Source organism: Prionailurus bengalensis, chromosome D2 (assembly GCF_016509475.1).
Source record: "Prionailurus bengalensis isolate Pbe53 chromosome D2, Fcat_Pben_1.1_paternal_pri, whole genome shotgun sequence".
Taxonomy (NCBI): domain Eukaryota; kingdom Metazoa; phylum Chordata; class Mammalia; order Carnivora; family Felidae; genus Prionailurus; species Prionailurus bengalensis.
In genome coordinates, this window is record NC_057351.1 from 11217412 (window position 1) to 11234981 (window position 17570).

The following is a 17570-nucleotide window of genomic DNA, read 5'->3' on the forward strand; positions in this document are numbered from 1 at the left end:
ATCTGTCTTTCCACACCAACTCCTTATAGCAATATTCATACTTTAATAAGCTATGGATTTACTTGGGAGGATAGCAAAAGAAATAACTTGTTATTCTATCTGTTACAAGGACATTATTTTATCTGTTTAAATATAAAATATAACACCTCCTTAGCACACGCCATACTGTTGTTGGTAAATATGCTCCCTCTTCTTCCGTCTGTCCTGTATATGGGGTAGTCTGATCTGCCCTACTTAGCTTGGGCTTAACTATATGACTTGCTTAGGCAAGTCATAAATAAAATAAATAAAATGTGAGTGAATGTAACATCTGCCACAAGCAAAAAGAAGTTCTAAGAGACCTGAAGTGTCTGTTAACCCTCCTGTACATCCACCATTGGCCGTGGAAACTGTATGTCCCAGATCGGAGCTGCCCCATCAATTTGGGTCTCAGGGTAAGAAGGAGGAAGTCTGCACTCATAGCCCACCACAGCCTGGAGCAGAGCTACAGCGGACCAACAACCTCGCGTAACGTGAGCAAAAGATTCACGCCTGTTCACAAGCCACTGAGACGTGGGGGTGTTATTGCATTAAAAGCTAATATAATACCTTACACTCTTTAACAGTCCTCAATGGAGAAATATTTTTCATAAGTCAGTATCATTCTTTTATACATCAAATATTACACAGAGGGTCTACTATGGATGAAGCACTGTGCACTGGTGATACGATGGTGAACAACATCGACACAATTCCTGCCCTGAGGGAGCTGACCATCTAGCTGAGGAGGGAAATCTTAACCAAAAAGTAGGTAAATTATGAACAGTGATATGTGTCACGAAGGAACCAGAGAACTAACATATATGTAGTGCCATCCCAAATTGTTAAGTATTAATTATTGGCCATGTCACTGGGGCATGAGAAAAAGCTTCTACTCAGCCACTAGTTGGCACATCCCTTTGTTATTCTGAATTTGGGAACTCATCAGATTTTTCTTTGGCTTCTAGGAAGCCTGAAGCCACTGTGGGACTTTACCAACCACACAGAATGATGTGGTGTGAGTGACCCCGTTCCAGTCTCGCCCTGGGCTTTGTTATTTTCCTGTCCTCACCTTGCCTGCATATCTGGTTCTAGTGACTCTTTTTTGTGCATTTGTATTTCATACATTTTGGGAAAATGACGCAAACTCTTCATGATCTACAGTGAGAGTTTATTTATTTACTTATTTATTTAATGTTTATTTATTTTTGAGGAAGAGAGAGAGAAAGAGCATGAGTAGGAAAGGGGCAGAGAGAGAGGGACACACAGAATCTAAAGCAGGCCCCAGGCTTTGAGCTGTCAGCACACAGCCTGATGCGGGGCTCGAACTCACGAACCAGGAGATCATGACCTGAGCTGAAGTGGGACATTTCACCGACTGAGCCACCCAGGCACCCCAGAAATAAGATATTTTTAAGCTTCATTTTCTTTCCCCAGCAGCACACCTGAGCCCCCGGCCAATGGTCTAATTCAAAGGGTCCTAATCAGACGGTAAAGGGCACACAGGGCTGACCTGTTCTCCTCCGGGATATGGAGAGACATGAACTGCAGAGGATCCAAACACTGCACCAGCCAGCCTTGGCGCTCACTTATTCGAGACACATCTACCTTCAGGAACTGGTTGGGCATTCTGCTCCACAGGACGTGGGACAGAAACTGCACGTGGAGACGCGGGGGACACTGTGGCACAGGGTTTTTGTGCTCACTCTTGAATAATCCCGCGGAGAGAGGCATCACATTCTAGGGAGCAGAAAAAGAACTAATTTGTAACAATCCGTGGGGTTAATAACTTAATGACCACAGTTCTGCACAGGAAAGAGATCCTGGAAGCGAGATACCCTCTGTGTCCGACAACGTTAATACAAGAAATAACAGAACTTGGGATGAATGGCTCCTGAAAGGTCAAGAGGCAAAAATATCCTGAGAGAACATACCTAAAACTTCAGGGCTGGCAAACAGGCTTGGGGAGCTAGATTTCTTTCGCAAACACTCCCTGGTACGCTGAGAATGCAGCTACAACCAAGTGGAACCACGTAATCTGCGTATTTTTTTTACCAAGCTGGGCCCTCGCCAAATCCGGCAAGCCTGCGGCTGTCTGTGCTACCAAACTCCAGGAAGAGTTGCACGCACTTGGCTCTCTCTCCTGGTCTGTCCTCTGTCGCCCACCTTATCCTTCAAGTGCTCACTCACTGGCTCCCTCACTCACAAGTCAGGTTTGTCAGGTTTCAGCAGCCAGTTCTATACCGGAGACAGCTCAACAGACAAACAGCACCATCACACAAGACAACAGAGTTCATCAGACATTAACACAATCTAATTGTTCTTCACGCTGCTCCAGCTTCAGTATGGATCACCTTCAGCCTTCCTAGTGCCTTCAGTCTGGTCTCAGGGCAACACAGGTCTCTACTTGGCCGAAGCTTATTCATTCACTCATGACCCTGACACCCCCTCTGCCTGCCCGTCATGGGCCATATGGAAACAACGCTCTCACCTCTCCCATTACCTTCAGTGTCTCCCTCTCCCATAAAGTCTTGTCTACTGCGTACTTTCAGACTATCTCATCCTCCAGCTACCTTCCTATTCTCTTCTGATAATGGAGAGGGCGGGGAGGAAAGCCAGATACTGCTTTGGGCCCTGAGTGAACAAAACACACAAAACCCCTCCTCTCATCCAGCTTCCATTTTTTTTTTTTTAACTGGAAACATAAAGTAGACAAAGTCAAAAAGCAAATTAAATAGCATATGACAAAAGAGGTCACGGTGGGGACCCAGGAGAGAGGAAGCAGAATGCAGGGCAGCAATAATAAGGAGGATGATCATAATGGGTACGGCTGAGAAGGTGACGTCCCTTCCATGCAGAAGGGACAGTCAATGCAAAGGACCCAAGGAGGAAGTCTGCCTGGCAAGTCTGAGGAAGAGCTGGAGGCCAGATCAATCGATCAATTGATCTTTCTGTCTATATATTTATTCATCCAAATTTGCTGTCTTTCTCTAATTTTCAACCTTGAATTCACTATTGTATAGCTTCATCCATCCCTTTGCCCAAATTCTTCTGGCAAGGTCAGAAGCCCTCCTAAGCAACAGGAGTCATGGATTCCTTTCATCCATATGATGTTTGCCTTTCTATGGTTGCTGAGCATCTCATTTTACAAAGGTAGACATTTAGCTCACACAGTTTAAGGAGCATGTCCAAAGTCACCGAGCCAGCACCGTAAAACCTCCCACCGCACTCCGCCCCGACGTGTACCTGGCATCTCAACTTGTACAACAGCAAAATTCAATTCAGTTCCTTTTCCTGAATTTCAGCAAGCTCTTCCGCTTGTTGTCTTAGCATCCCTCAGTTTGTCCAAACTCAAAAAATTAATTTAATCCTTGATTCTTCATTCTCCTTGAGTACCTGAATCCAATTCATCAACGAATACTATCTGTCCAATTCACTGTCAAATTCTATTCATTTCTCCTCTAAAACATCTTCTCATTTACCCCTCTCTCTCTCCAACATGACTTCTCAGGCTCTCATCATCTCCCATGCGGATGGCATCAAATCATCAATAACTCAGCACTACTGCCTCTTCTCATTCTTGTGAGAACGGATACTTCTCCACATTGCCACCTCCACATTACTGCCAATGTATTTTTCCAAAACAGGTTTGCTTATGCTCAGTCCCCAGCTTCGAGTTTCCAATGGGATCAACACTGCCTATACAGTAGGTACCAACCTCTTAGAGAGGCACTCGAGGCCTTTCCAGGTTGGCTTCAGTCCACCTTCTATCAATGTTAATCTCCAGCCACATCCTGGAAGTCACCTTTTGTTACAGCCATATTGAATTCTTTAACCTTCAGCACTTTGACTCAGATATTTTTGCTTTCTCTTGCCCTTCCTCGGCCTAGGATGTCCTCTCCTACTAAGTGTATTCTGAGATCTCTTATTCAACAGTTATGAGTCAACCTAAATGTCTCCTCTTCTCTTTGCTTTACCCGATCCATCCCCCTCCAACCTCCACCTTGTTCTTCCATTTGTTCCTGGAGTATTCTATATGTGCACTATTCTAGCACTTACCACAACGTACCAGTTTCGTGTCGTTAAGCCCATTTACTAGCTCACCTGTGAGTTCCAGATAATCAAGTGGTATGTTATTTGGCATTTTTGTTCCAAATAAGCCTAGTTTCACTGAGTAATATATTTTTGATGACCACAGAGAAAGCCTTTTTTGTTCTTCTTCTTACAGAATATTTAATAAGTAATTTAAATTGTGGCACAAACCCTTTCTAATAAATTAACATGGCCCTAGCCACCTGAAGGAAATTATAGAACTTTCAAGCATGGCCTACCTTTTTTTAAAAGAGTCACTTCTGTCACTAACATTGCTGCTAAAAAAAAAAAAATACTGAATTTATTTAAGGAGAAGTAGCTGCTATTCCCTAACAGGAAGACCCCAAACAGAATACCAGCAATGAATCTTTCTTACCTTGATTCTTCCCAGCTCAAACTGGAAAACATTGGGACTTGTAGCTTGGGCAAAAGCTGCAGGAAATAACTTTGTACTTGGCTCCACCTTAGATAAAGAAATGAATTTGGAAGTATTAGTCAAAGAAGGAACATCAAGAAAAAATATTTTCTTTATAATGACCAAGGAACACTTGACAAAAGGGGCCCAGACACTTTTGTGTTCTTTCAGCTGGATCTCCTCTTTCAACAAATATTCAGGGTATTTCATTTCGTTATTATGCGAACATTTTTGGAGGCCTGTACTGTTTCCCCCGAAGGGCAATGTTATTATTCAAAGAGAATTAAAAAGGCCCAATTAGGCTCATTTCGGTTTTCATTTTCGTCTCTTTTCTAAGGTATTTTTCGATCTTCTAGAATGTGCTTTTTGTGCATGGGGACAAAACGCTTTCTTCCCAGAAGCACGCCACCATCCCTGCCCACGGACCTGGTAGTAGGTGCTCAGCTCCTTGCCGTTGGCGGTGAACGTGAGAAGCCCACTGGCAGCATCCACCACGCACCCGATCTCCAGGCCATTATTGTTGCGTCCTTGCCCTGGGCTCATGCTCTCGCCCGCGCACACCATATAGCAGTTGCTGCGTTTGATGCTGGATTTCAAAAAAAAAAAAAAAAAAAACACAAAAAACAAAAAACAAAACACATTTTTATCTTTGTACGACCACAGATACAATAGAAAGTCTTGCAAACTAAACCTAAATTATGCTGTGCAAGCAACAAGCTCATGCTGTAATGGGAGAGGTGCACAATGGGCCGATTCTGTGATTCGGAGCAAAAACTCCACTGACGTCGTGGATATTCTCAATCCGGTCTTACACGTTTCTAAATTTTGCACCTAATGGAGACAGGTCAACAAGTCGGAAACAAGTAAAAACTGACCTGCGCCTTCCCCTCCAAAAACTCAAACCAAACTGGACCTTGTTCTGAGGTTCAAAAAAGTTTAACTAATAATCATCCAAATTTGCAATTTTCATTCTCCTCATTCTCATGTTTTTTTTTTTTTAATCACTTGTTCTGAGATGAGAAGCAGTCATTTCTGAACACTATCAAAGTCCTTAGGCAAATTCTACCTGAGCCATCAGTGATTCAACATATTTAAAATTTGGCTAACATTATGCCCCTTTGTGGACAATTCCTGGTGATCTGTTACGAGAGAAAGAATTAGCTAGAATATGCATAACATCACTGACGTTAACAACAAACAACCACCTGAGTTTCACCCCCACCGAAACCTTTCCCAGAGATGGTAATAAACCTAAAGTGACTTGAGTTTTGCCTCCTTCCCTTTCTCTGCCACAGCAGAGTGAAAATGTTAATGAAACTAGCAAAAAAAAAAAAAAAAGTCAAAGGCAGGCAAGTAGGAAGAAAAGAAAAAGAAGGCTGAGATAAAAATCAGTTTTGGAATAATCAGGTTGGCTGTGTTTCTTTGCACTCCTTACAAAACATTCAACAACCCTTCCCTGCCCTCTATTTCTTACACTAAGATCATCTATCCAGGTATCCCGTCCCTCTGTTGGGTTATTTCCTTGTACCGTTGCCATCTTTGAAAATCAAATGGGTCCTTCAAGAATGTTCCCAGAGACAGGTGGGTATGGGGCTCCCGTACTGTTGTAAAGAAAGCACTCTTTCTTTCCTGGACATTCTGGCTTGGCCCATGGTCTCAAGGGCTAAGTTCCACAGTTTTAAGTGTTACAACCCGAAGGCAGGAGAGTGAGCTTCTGGTCACCAAAAATGATGATGCAGGTATATAAGAAAAGCAACATTATGGCGGACTCCCTCTATGACACCTGTCACAGCAGATCGGAGAGGATGCATGGGCACAAAAGACAGATGCAAATGGCCAGATCTTCTCTTGTCTTATTCCACAAGGAAGATAGCCTTCTTCACTTTTTTGAAGGTTTGGTTTGAGTTTGGTTTGTTTTACAAATGAAAAAAGGATGGCACAGAAAGTGTAACTGACTTACCCAAAGCCACACAGCGAGTCAATGGCAAAGCTGAGGAAAGAACCCACTTCTCCTCAGTCTGAGTTAAAATGCGTCCACCTGGTCTAAACTACTAGCCCACACTGTCTCCACAGTTTTCTCCCCACCGCATAAACCGTTCCCAAAGATACATTTCAGACCATAAAAGCCTCGCATCCACCCATCTCTAATCCCTCAAACAAAGGCTTAGTACTGGCAACCCAAGCTGTTAGTCACGTACGAGGTCACCTGAAGGAATGTAGACTATTAGCCACAAAGGATGCACTGCTCTTACTTTATAATGTTTTTCACTTTTAATGTATTCAGATTCCTTACTGGCTTGTATGCATAACAAAACGGACACTGACATGAACGGTTTCATGATATTGTTCCTATAAATACAACATGATCCTGGACAGGAAATCCAAGGGGGGAAAAACCCAAAAAAACAAAAAAACACCTAGGTTTATCAACATGTTTATCAGATGTCATTCACATAGGAAAAAAAAATTGAGAAAAACCGACCTTTCATGTACTTTTCCCTTTTCATCTCCTAGAGTAACGGTTACTGTACGAACTCTGTCCAAGTCAAAGCCTGTATCATACTGATGGAAATCTGATGTAATCCAGCCCACCCAGACGTTAGCAGGTTCTTGGCCGGGAAAGATTCTCACTGAGTAATAGTACTGTCAAGACAGCAAAAGCAAATGTTGGCAAAGTTAAAAAGAAACAAAACTTTGATACGCAATGCCTTTGAATTGCCTGACTGCATTTCTTTGTTTAAAATCATTCGGCCTAATTAAAATATAACAAGAACAAAGAGCGGACACTGGAAGAAGATAAGTCTTAAAGCAGAGATAATGGAAAGGAAATCAGAAATAATGGGAAGAAGAGAAATGACCTTGTCGGAGCAAACACACTAAATAATTTGAGGTCTTTTATACTCCTAAAATATGGGTACAACTGTATGTGCACATACATAGCATATTTATGTAACAAAATCACCAATCCATTCAGGCAGATAAACTTCAAATTCTGGAAACTTATACAAGCACACTAATTTATGCTAGTGTTTTATACCTGTCACCCACCTTTTTGAATATGCTTTGCCTTTCCTATCAATAATACTTTGACACCTTAAAATCACTTTGAGGGGCGCCCGTGTAGCTCAGCTGATTAAGCATCCAACTCTTGATTTCGGCTCAGGTCATGATCTCACGATTCAGAAGACTGAGCCCCAGGTCGGGCTCTGTGCTGAAAGCGTGGAACATGCTTGGGATTCTCTCTCTTCCTCGCTCTCCTCCCCTCCCCCCAAATCTCTCTCTCTTTCTCTCTATCAAAATAAATATTTAAAAAAATCACTTTGAAATAGCTCAGATTTAATATGTAAAAATCTAGCTCAAACATGGTGGCACTCTACAAGGGATGTAATTATACATTTTTTTCCCATTTGGTGTTTTACGAAAAGTTGTTTTGAAAAATTTGTTTTTTGAAGCATTGTTTGTTTGTTTGTTTGTTTATTTATTTTTAAAGTTTTATTTATTTATTTGAGAGAGACTGCACGCACATGCGTGCGAGTGGGGGAGGGGCACAGAATGAGAGGAAGGGAGAATCCCAACCAGGCTCTGCACTATCAGCACAGAGCTGGACACGGGGCTCGAACTCATGAACTGCAATATCATGACCTGAGCCAAAGTTAGACACTTAACTGAACGAACCATTCAGGTTCCCCTATTTTCTTTTAATTTTTAAATTTTTATTTATTTAGTAAGTAGGCTCTACACTTAACATGGGGCTTGAACTCACCACCCTGAGACCAAGAGTGGCATGCTCCATCTACCGAGTCAGCCAGGCACCCTGGTTTAAACATGAATTGGCAGAGAGCAAAACATGACCTCCAACAAAGTATGATAAATGATCTTCCTTTAGATATATCACTAAGATGAAGGAAATTATATGCACTTGGAAGAATTAAGTGGAAATTAAAATTTTCCCAGGAAACACGACAGCAAAATCAGGATTAAGCATGTCATAAAGTTATTTTGCCTAAAACACTTCTCTTACCACATAATACACCTCAGAATATACCTGTATTTTCTTCAACTTTCAGTCCCCAAAATAGAAGCAAAGATTTATTTTAAAATAAGTCGGCTACAGAGGATGAATGAAAAGGAACTCTTTGACATGAAACACACAATAACTGAGAAATAAGTGACAAAAGCTTCAACCTCATACCGTGGACGTTTGCATCAAGTAGTCATAATCATCCCGATCATCTGCAAGGACATCTTCCGTGAGCCTTGCAGAATGGCTCGTGCTATAATCTGGCTTTGTTCTTCTAAGCAAAAATCTGAAATATAGTACAGGACTGGGGATCAGCAACATTAAAAATCTCTGCCTACTTAAAACATGTGCATATCATCAATTTAGTAGAGTGGTTCACAACCAGGGCTATTTTTGTTCCCTAAACTATGCCTTTATCTCCCAGCTGGAGATACTTTTAGTTGACACATTGGGGGTGGGGGTGTGCCACTGGCATTTAGGGGGTGGAGGCCAGGGATGTGACTAAATATCCTTCAATTAACATGGCAGACTCTCACAACAAATAATTATCTGAACTACAGTGTCAATCACGCTGATCTGGAGAAATTAAGATTTAGTGCAAAAAAGGATGCTAAAATAACTTGCCTTGTGTCTATAAAAAATACTATTTAGAAAGAATACTTTAAGTTTCAACCAAGAACGTAAATATAAACATCTTAAAACCTCTTTGGAGAAAATACTTGTAAATTATATACAAGGGGTTAATATCCAGAGTATCTAAAGAAATCCTACAACTCAAAAACAAAGAAGCAAATAACCCAATAAAAAAAAATGGGCAAAGAACCTGAAAAGACGTTTCTCCAAAGATGATATACAAGTGGCCTAGAAGTATATGAAAAGATGTTCAAGATCACTGAACATCAGGAAAATGCAAACCAAAACCACAAGACACTAATTCACAGCCATTAGGAGGGCCATCATCAAAAAGACAGAAAGTAACAAGTTGACGAGAATGTGGAGAAATTGAACCCTCGTGCAGTGTTGGTGGGAATGTAAAATGGCGCAGCAGCTGTGGGAAACAGCATGAAGGTTCCTCACAAACTTAAACACAGAACTAGCAGCAACCACACTTCTGGGTATGTATCAAAAGTAATTTAAAGCAGGGCCTCAAAAATACATGTGCACACGCCGTTCACATGGGCACTATCACAATAGCTAAGAGGAAGAATCAACCCCAATGTCCATCAACGGACAGATGGATAAGCAAAATACGTACATACAGAGTGGGGTATTACTCAGCCTTACAAAGGAAGGAAATTCTGGCACGTGCAGTGACATGGATGAACCTTGAGGATATTAGGCCGAGTTAAGCCAATCCCACACAGAAGAGAAAAACACAGTATGAATCCACATTTATAAAGTGGTCAAATTCATAGAAATAAAAAGGAGAATGGGGATTACAAGAGGCTAGGGGGAGGTGGAAAAGGAGAGTTGTCTAATGGGTACAGAGTTTCAATTTTGCAAGCTGAGAAAGTTCTGAAGACCTGTTTCATGACTATGTGAACATGCTTAACACTATGCAACCATACACTTAAAAAATGGTTTAAACGGTAGATTTTGTTAGGTGTTTCTCACCACGATACAAAAAGTGCCTTAAATAAGTAACTTCTGGGATAGATTATGTCTGTGGTAACAAATTCGATGACAAACAGGTTGCGTTCCTGTCTCCTGTCCAATCCTTTATGCGTAAAGGAGAAGGAGAGGGAAGGACAAATGGACCCTGGGAAATCCCTCGCTCTGTACTCCTCCCCACAAAATAACTGCATATTTGAAATTATGTTCCACGTATCAATGACCTTTGTTTCAGACGAGAGGGCTTTTCCTGAGCATAGTCTTTGTGGTTATTAAACTCTGGTTTTGTGGCTTCCTTGTCTTTGTCAACACGGTCTGGCACCAGATGGCCATGAGCTGTCTTCATTAGAACCTCAAAGTCAGAATCTGCATCGTAATCCTCCAGATCATTCTTGGGCCCAAAGAGGCCTGCGCCTGGGAGCCCGCCTGCCACCGTCTTGGAGAAAACCTCGGCACACTCGATTGGCATGCTCAGGCGATAGAACATGATGTCGGCAGTGCTGTTCTGAGCGCCAAAGGACTTCTGGGTGACTTTTAAACACGGAGAACTGTCGATGGTGCCGTCTATTCTGGTCACCTAGCGAATGAAGAAGTGATAGCTCAAATTCGAATCAACACAGTCAACCTCCTGATGCTAAAGATTGCTAACACACATCACGTCTTTAAAACCCCAAACACGGCCCACACTTGGCATAATTTTGTAAATGGCGAGATTAAACACAGGGAGTACTGTGTTCCAGATAGACTCATAGCTCTGCCTTTTTCTCTTTTTAATTCAATTTAGTTAACATGTAGTGTAATAATGATTTCAGGAATAGAATTCAGTGATTCATCACTTACATATGACACCCACTGCTCATCCCAGCAAATGCCCTCCTTAATGCCCATCACCTATTTAGCCCGTCCCCCCACCACTGCCCCTCCAACAACCCTCAGTCTGTTCTCTTTATTTAAGAGTCTCTTATGGTTTGGAGTGCTTGGGTGGCTTAGTCGCTTAAGCATCCGACTTCGGCTCAGGTCATGATCTCATGGCTTGTGGGTTTGAGCCCCGAGTCAGGCTCTGTGCTCAAAGGTCAGAACCTGGAGCCTGCCTGGGATTCTGTGTCTCTGTCTCTCTCTGCTCCTCCCTCATTCATGCGCTCACCCACTCTCTCTCTCTCTCTGCTCAAAAATAAATATTAAAACAAAAAATTTTTCATAAAAAAGAGTCTCTATGGTTTGCCTCCCTCTCCGTTTTTATCTTATTTTTCCTTCCCTTCCCCCATGTTCATCTGTTGTTTCTAACTCAAAAGATAGTTTGGAAAATTCATGTTAAAATTACATTCATTCAGACTGAGCCTGGTGTTGCTTATATAAAAACAGAATTAATTATTGTTAATCAGTCTAATCAGGTGCTCATAAAGTACCTATAATCAGAGCCTCGTGCTGTGCTCAGACTCCATTACTGTGTAACACAGTAGGGCCACCTTTCTAAGTAAGTGGCAATAATTGTCCAAGTGGGAGTTCCCAAGTGTAAAGACATTCCACCCCTGGCTTTTGGCAACGGTATGAATTCTAAAGAAAAAGCAAACCTCGATATGCTCATGGTTTGAAGGGACCTGGAGAAACTGAGGAAGCCTCTTGCTTAGCCACATGGTAATATCCCTGTTTGTGTTCACAGCAAACGGTTCGTAACCCTCTTGTAAGCCACAGATGGTGAAATATTTCAAGGTGCTGACATCCTTTCCAAAGTTCATCCTGCCCACCTGAGCCACTCCAAGGCTACAGACAGGAATGAATCCTGGGAAGAAAAGAAAAAAGCAAAACGTTCCGTATCATTGGTATAAGAGCCTGTCTGTTTGGAATTTCCAAAAGCACCGCTCTGGAACTCTCGTCTCTGAGAGAGTCGTCGGCATAAAGTAAAACAGTAGTTGGAGAGAGAGACCACTGTTATTAAGTATTACATGTAAGGGTCAAAAGACCAGTGTTTGCTCATGGTTCACTGAACGTGGCCCCTAGATAAGGCTCTTCTTTTACCCTGGACTCCTGTGAAGAAGGTTAGGTGCTCAGCAGCCCCTCGTCCTCCAGGGATCTTAGGGTGTACAGCAATGGAAGGATGTCGCCAACACACGGCCTCTTAGCTCAGGAGTGCACGGGACTCTCTCAGAAGGAAGGTGAGAAGGAGGGAAACGCCCAAGTGGGTTTGTCCTTCGATCTAGCACAAGCACTTGAAAACGTGCAACTACCAAACACAGCCTAAGCCACAGATTTCTTTGCACATAACTCAAGGGAAAAAGGATTGGAAGCAACAAATTAAAAAAATTTTTTTGATATTTATTTTTGAGAGAGAGAGAGAGAGAGAGAGAGACAGGGGGGAGGGGCAGAGAGAGAGGGAGACACAGAATCTGAAGCAGGCTCCAGGCTCCAAGCTGTCAGCACAGAGCCCAACACAGGGCTTGAACCCACAAACCGTGAGATCATGACCTGAGCCAAAGTCAGACTGCGCCACCCAGGCACCCCTTAAATCTTTTTTTAATGTTTATTTTTGAGAGTGAGAGAGCATGTGCGTGCGAGCGGGGGCGTGGCAGAGAGAGAGGGAGACAGAATCCGAAGCAGGCTCCAGGCTCTGAGCTGTCAGCACAGAGCCCGACGCTGGGCTCGGACTCATGAACCATGAGATCGTGACCTTGGCTGAAGTCGGACGCTTAACCGACTGAGCCACCCAGGTACCCCTGGGAAGCAACATTTTTAAAGGTTTTCATTTGCTTGTAGCTGATTTTGATCTATGAAGAAAACTGTGTCCCCCCTTTTTTCTGGGGTACACTACACCTAAGTGTAGAAAATAAAAATAAAAATAAATAAATAAGTAAATAAATTTTCAGATTTAGTTGGTAAAAATCCCACTGAAACTCCTCCATCTGTCCCTTACCCTTTGATGTCACTGCCATTACAGATTAAGCAGGGCAATCCACACCTAACCCAAATAATTAAGACATGAAATTCAAAATGTAAGTTAAAGTAAACAAGAAACGAAATCAAAAGCAACAGCAATAAGCGACGGGGGAAAACCAAAATATTTCATCAGCTAATCTAATGAGTTGCAAGGTTAGTACATCTTCCTGCTACTGAATAAACAGGGGAAAACATATTAACATTGTTAATTGTTTTTTTGAATTCTTTGGAAACAACGGTCTTTAGCAAAGGGCTGTGATGATCATTTTCAGTGTTGGGGGGCTGCTTAGGTACTCTTCCTTTCCTTCTATAGTATTTTACACAGAAATTCAAGTAGCATAATAAACAAGGTCAGTACTGGAAAGGAGACTACAGAGCAGAGGATGATGTAACTTACAGATCAAAGAAGCAGTGGATCCTACGAATAAGCCAGCAACTGTCTACCATGATGACTTACGCTTCTTCCTCCGTTAAAATTAGCCAATGTAGGGGCCCCTGGGTTGCTCAGATTGCTAAGCATCCATCTTTGGTTCAAGTCATGATCTCATGACTTGTGAATTCAAGCCCTGCATCAGGTCTGTGCTGACAGCTCAGAGCCTGGAGCCTGCTTGGGGTTCTGTGTCTCCCTCCCTCTCTGCCCCTCCCCCACTCATTCTCTCTCTCTCTCTCTCTCTCTCTCTCTCTCTCAAAAATAAACATTAATTTTTTTTAATTAGTGAATATAAAAGCAATATATAATCCTCAAAATAGCACAAGACAATAAAAATTACATCCTATCATTCATAATGATTTCACGCAGTTTGTATTCATCAATATATACTCAAATAAACAGTTGCATAACAGTGTTGCCGGCCAGGAAGCAAGAACACATCCAGCTGTGTTCAAGGAAGCGTGAATGATGAGTTTCTAGTTAAAACTAAAGCCCACAGCTGTGCGTACAGCTGTGACAGCTCTTGAAGTGTCAGTCAAGGGAAATTGTTTTCAATAAGTGTCTAGAAAGGAATCAAAGAAAATGCAGAAATACAATCGATCTGAGACAGGTTGAAATACATTTGCACAAACTGGCACATCTAACATCCATTCGACATAAACTGGGGGATACCAAGACAGAAACATCTCCGATTGTAAATACGCATGTCTTTCTAGCCACATTATATGTAGAAGGAATCCCTACCCTATAAGTGAAGTTATAAATACCCACATAGATCTCTGGGTGTTCGTTATATTAATATCTCAACTTTTCCGCATGTTTGCAATATTTTCATTTATTTTTTTAAGTTCATTTTATTCATTTTGAGACAGAGAGAGAGAGAGAGAGAGAGAGAGAGCACGAGCAGGGGAGGGGCAGAGAGAGGGAGGGAGAAACCTAAGCAGGCCCTATGCTGTCAGTGGGAAGCCCAATTCGGGACATGATCCCACAAAACGTGAGATCATGACCTGAGCCAAAATCAAGAGCCAGATGCTCAACTGACTGAGCCACCCAGGAGCCCCAGGAAATCTTTTCATTTAAAAAACCAAGTAACTAGGGTTGCACACAACGATTTATGTCCCAAACTGTTCACTATGGCTACATTTATGATCACAGAAAATATTTTGCACACTAAATATGTTTTTCCATTGATATGTAATACTATTTAGCTTTCGAATCTGGTTTTCAAATGATTATTATATACAAAAATATTCATAGTACATATTATTTTAAGAAAGAAAGATATAGCATATGATTAGTTTTTAAAGATGGAAAGGCAAGGGGCGCCTGGGTGGCTCACTTGGTTGGGCATCTGATTTCGGCTCAGGTCATGATCTCATGGTTTCCCGGGTTCAAGCCCCATGTTGGACTCTGTGCTGACAGCTCAGAGCCTGGAGCCTGCTTGGGATTCTGTGTCTCCCTCTCTCTCTCTCTGCCCCTTCCCCACTCATGCTCTCTCTGTCTCTGTCTCTCTCTCAAAAATAATAAACAGTAAAAAATTATTTTAAAAATAGATGGGAAAGCATTAGAAGTTTTGTGTTTTTTTTAAATTTTTTTTTTCCAACGTTTATTTATTTTTGGGACAGAGAGAGACAGAGCATGAATGGGGGAGGGGCAGAGAGAGAGGGAGACACAGAATCGGAAGCAGGCTCCAGGCTCTGAGCCATCAGCCCAGAGCCCAATGTGGGGCTCAAACTCACGGACCGCGAGATCGTGACCTGGCTGAAGTCAGACGCTTAACCGACTGCGCCACCCAGGCGCCCCTAGAAGTTTTTTAATTAAAAGAAGTTATAGAGGGGCACCTGGGTGGCTCAGTCGGTTGGGTGTCCAACTCTTGATCTCGGCTCAGGTCATGATCCCATGGTTCCTGGGATCGAGCCCCATCTTGGGCTCCAGGCTGACAGTGTGGAGCCTGCTTTGGATTCTCTCTCTGCCTCTTTCTCTGCCCCTCTCCCTCCCCCTCTATCAAAACAAATAAACCTTAACAAAATGTTATAAAATGGTGGAATTTTTAACACTCTTTGTTCTTTTTCTGTCTCTCAACAGATTTTCTTCAATGAATATGCATTTTACTATAAAAACAACTGACAGATTTTGTGAAAATAAACTATTCATTTAATAAACTGGAAAACTGGAATATACCTACATCTTCCTCATACAGAAACGTGTACAATCGTGTGGGTAGTGTGGATGGTCCAACAACAAGGGCAGCCTGCTAAAGCGCAAAGTCTCAATGCTGGTGAGTGTCCAGTGAGTTACCGGAAATCTTGCCAATAAAATTAAACTGGTCCAAGATTTATGTAGAGCAATTTAGTAATGTGCATTAAGACACTTTCAACCATTCATTTCCTTATCCAATAAATATTTATGAGCAGCTACCATGTTCTAGAAACTGGGGACAATAGCTCACTGACACACAGACATCAGCCTAAAGGTTCTCACAGCCTAATGAGGTGGGAAGACAAGGAAAGACATCATACCTCTCGACCCATCTCTGGAGATGGGGTGCTAAGAGCAGAGGAAAAGGAGAGAGAGAAAATTCAGGAATGTTTCTTAGAGGAGTTCTCACCTAAGATGGTAGACAGGCCTAGATACTAGGAAATGACTTAGATCACAGTTTCAAGTCTGAGAGACCTGCATTAAAATCTTAGTTCCAGTACTTCTCAGCTATTTGCCCTTTGACGGGTTACTTAAATTCTCTAAACTTTAATCCTTTCTTCTATAACGTCTACCCCATAGATTACAGGTTTCGTTTTTTTTTTTTAAGTTTGTTTATTTTTGAGAGATAGAATGTGAGTGTGGGAGGGGCAGAGAGAGAGGGAGACACAGAATCCGAAGCAGGCTCCAGGCTCTGAGCTGTCAGCACAGAGGTTGACACGGGTCTCAAACTCACAAACCGTGAGTTCACGACCTATGCTGAAGTTGGATGCTTAGGCGACTGAGCCACCAGGCACCGCCCCCTCCCGCCATAGATTCCAGTTTTAAAAATGAGATCCTCTATGAGCAGTGCTTAAAACATGGATGCTCGGTGAACAAAATTAAATTGGAAAAAAAAGAAAAGGTTAAAGAAACTACTCATAATAAGAGAATGGATAATTTTGATACATACACAAAGTTAAGTATGTACAGGAGTCATCAAGAGGAAACTGTAGGGAGAGAAGAAAACCAAACGGGGAAATAATAACACGTGGTGATTCATGTGAAGGGTAAACAGGTGTCCATTGCACTATTCTTGCCCTTTTCTGAAAGGCTATTTCTCAAAATGTAAAGTTGGCTAAAAAAAATCAAAAGCCATATTTGGGGCACCTGGGTGGCTCAGGTGGTTAAGCATCCAACTTCAGTTCAGGTCATGATCTCACAGTCTGTGGGTTCAAGCCCCCGCATCGGGCTCTGTGCTGACAGCTCCGAGCCTGGATCCTGCTTCGGATTCTGTGTCTCCCTTTTTTTCTGCCCCTCCCCTGCTTGTGCTCTGTCTCTCTCTCTCTCTCTCTCAAAATTAAATAAACTTAAAAAAATTTTTTTTCAAGCTACGTAAAATGTTTTTATATCTTGGAACAACATATATAATATTAAGTTAAAAAGGTGGCTGTGGAAATTTATTTTTCCATATCAATGCTTTAAATGGGGAAAAAAATACATGAAAGCCAAATTTCTCTCTGGGTAGTGGGGATATATACAGCTTTTAGCCATTTTTGTTACACTTCTTTGTATTTTCCAAATATTTGACAAGAATTTGTTACTTTTTAATAAACAGATATAATTTTTCATTAATTTATGGTAGATGTAGACTTGTAGATGATATTTTTACTACTTTGCTATCTTAGTCCTCTTTAAAGGAAGGTATTAAGAAAGTATATCCAGAATTAGAAATTTTTTTTTTCTTTTTAATTTAGATGAAGCTGAACTGAATAAAAATTAAATCATACTGTGACTTCTGAAGATGGAGTTTTAGTAACTTCTGTGATAATAAGAACCAGTATTTCTATAAATTGTATGTTTTTACATTAGTATAC

The 17570-nt window shown here is 41.7% G+C and overlaps 1 protein-coding gene across 11 annotated transcripts in view; it reads right to left on the reverse strand.

Annotated features, from left to right (window-relative positions):
- Positions 1 to 17570, reverse strand: part of RYR2 (ryanodine receptor 2) — a 756924-nt gene that overhangs the window by 237918 nt on the left and 501436 nt on the right. For all 11 annotated transcript variants that reach the window (XM_043596215.1, XM_043596214.1, XM_043596207.1 and 8 more), the window contains 7 exons: positions 11729 to 11937; positions 10382 to 10734; positions 8718 to 8832; positions 7008 to 7168; positions 4952 to 5111; positions 4487 to 4573; positions 1532 to 1758 (listed from right to left, as the gene is read on the reverse strand). In XM_043596215.1, the coding sequence (XP_043452150.1) occupies positions 1532 to 1758; positions 4487 to 4573; positions 4952 to 5111; positions 7008 to 7168; positions 8718 to 8832; positions 10382 to 10734; positions 11729 to 11937 (1312 nt within the window). The remainder of the gene's footprint in view (positions 1 to 1531; positions 1759 to 4486; positions 4574 to 4951; positions 5112 to 7007; positions 7169 to 8717; positions 8833 to 10381; positions 10735 to 11728; positions 11938 to 17570) is intronic.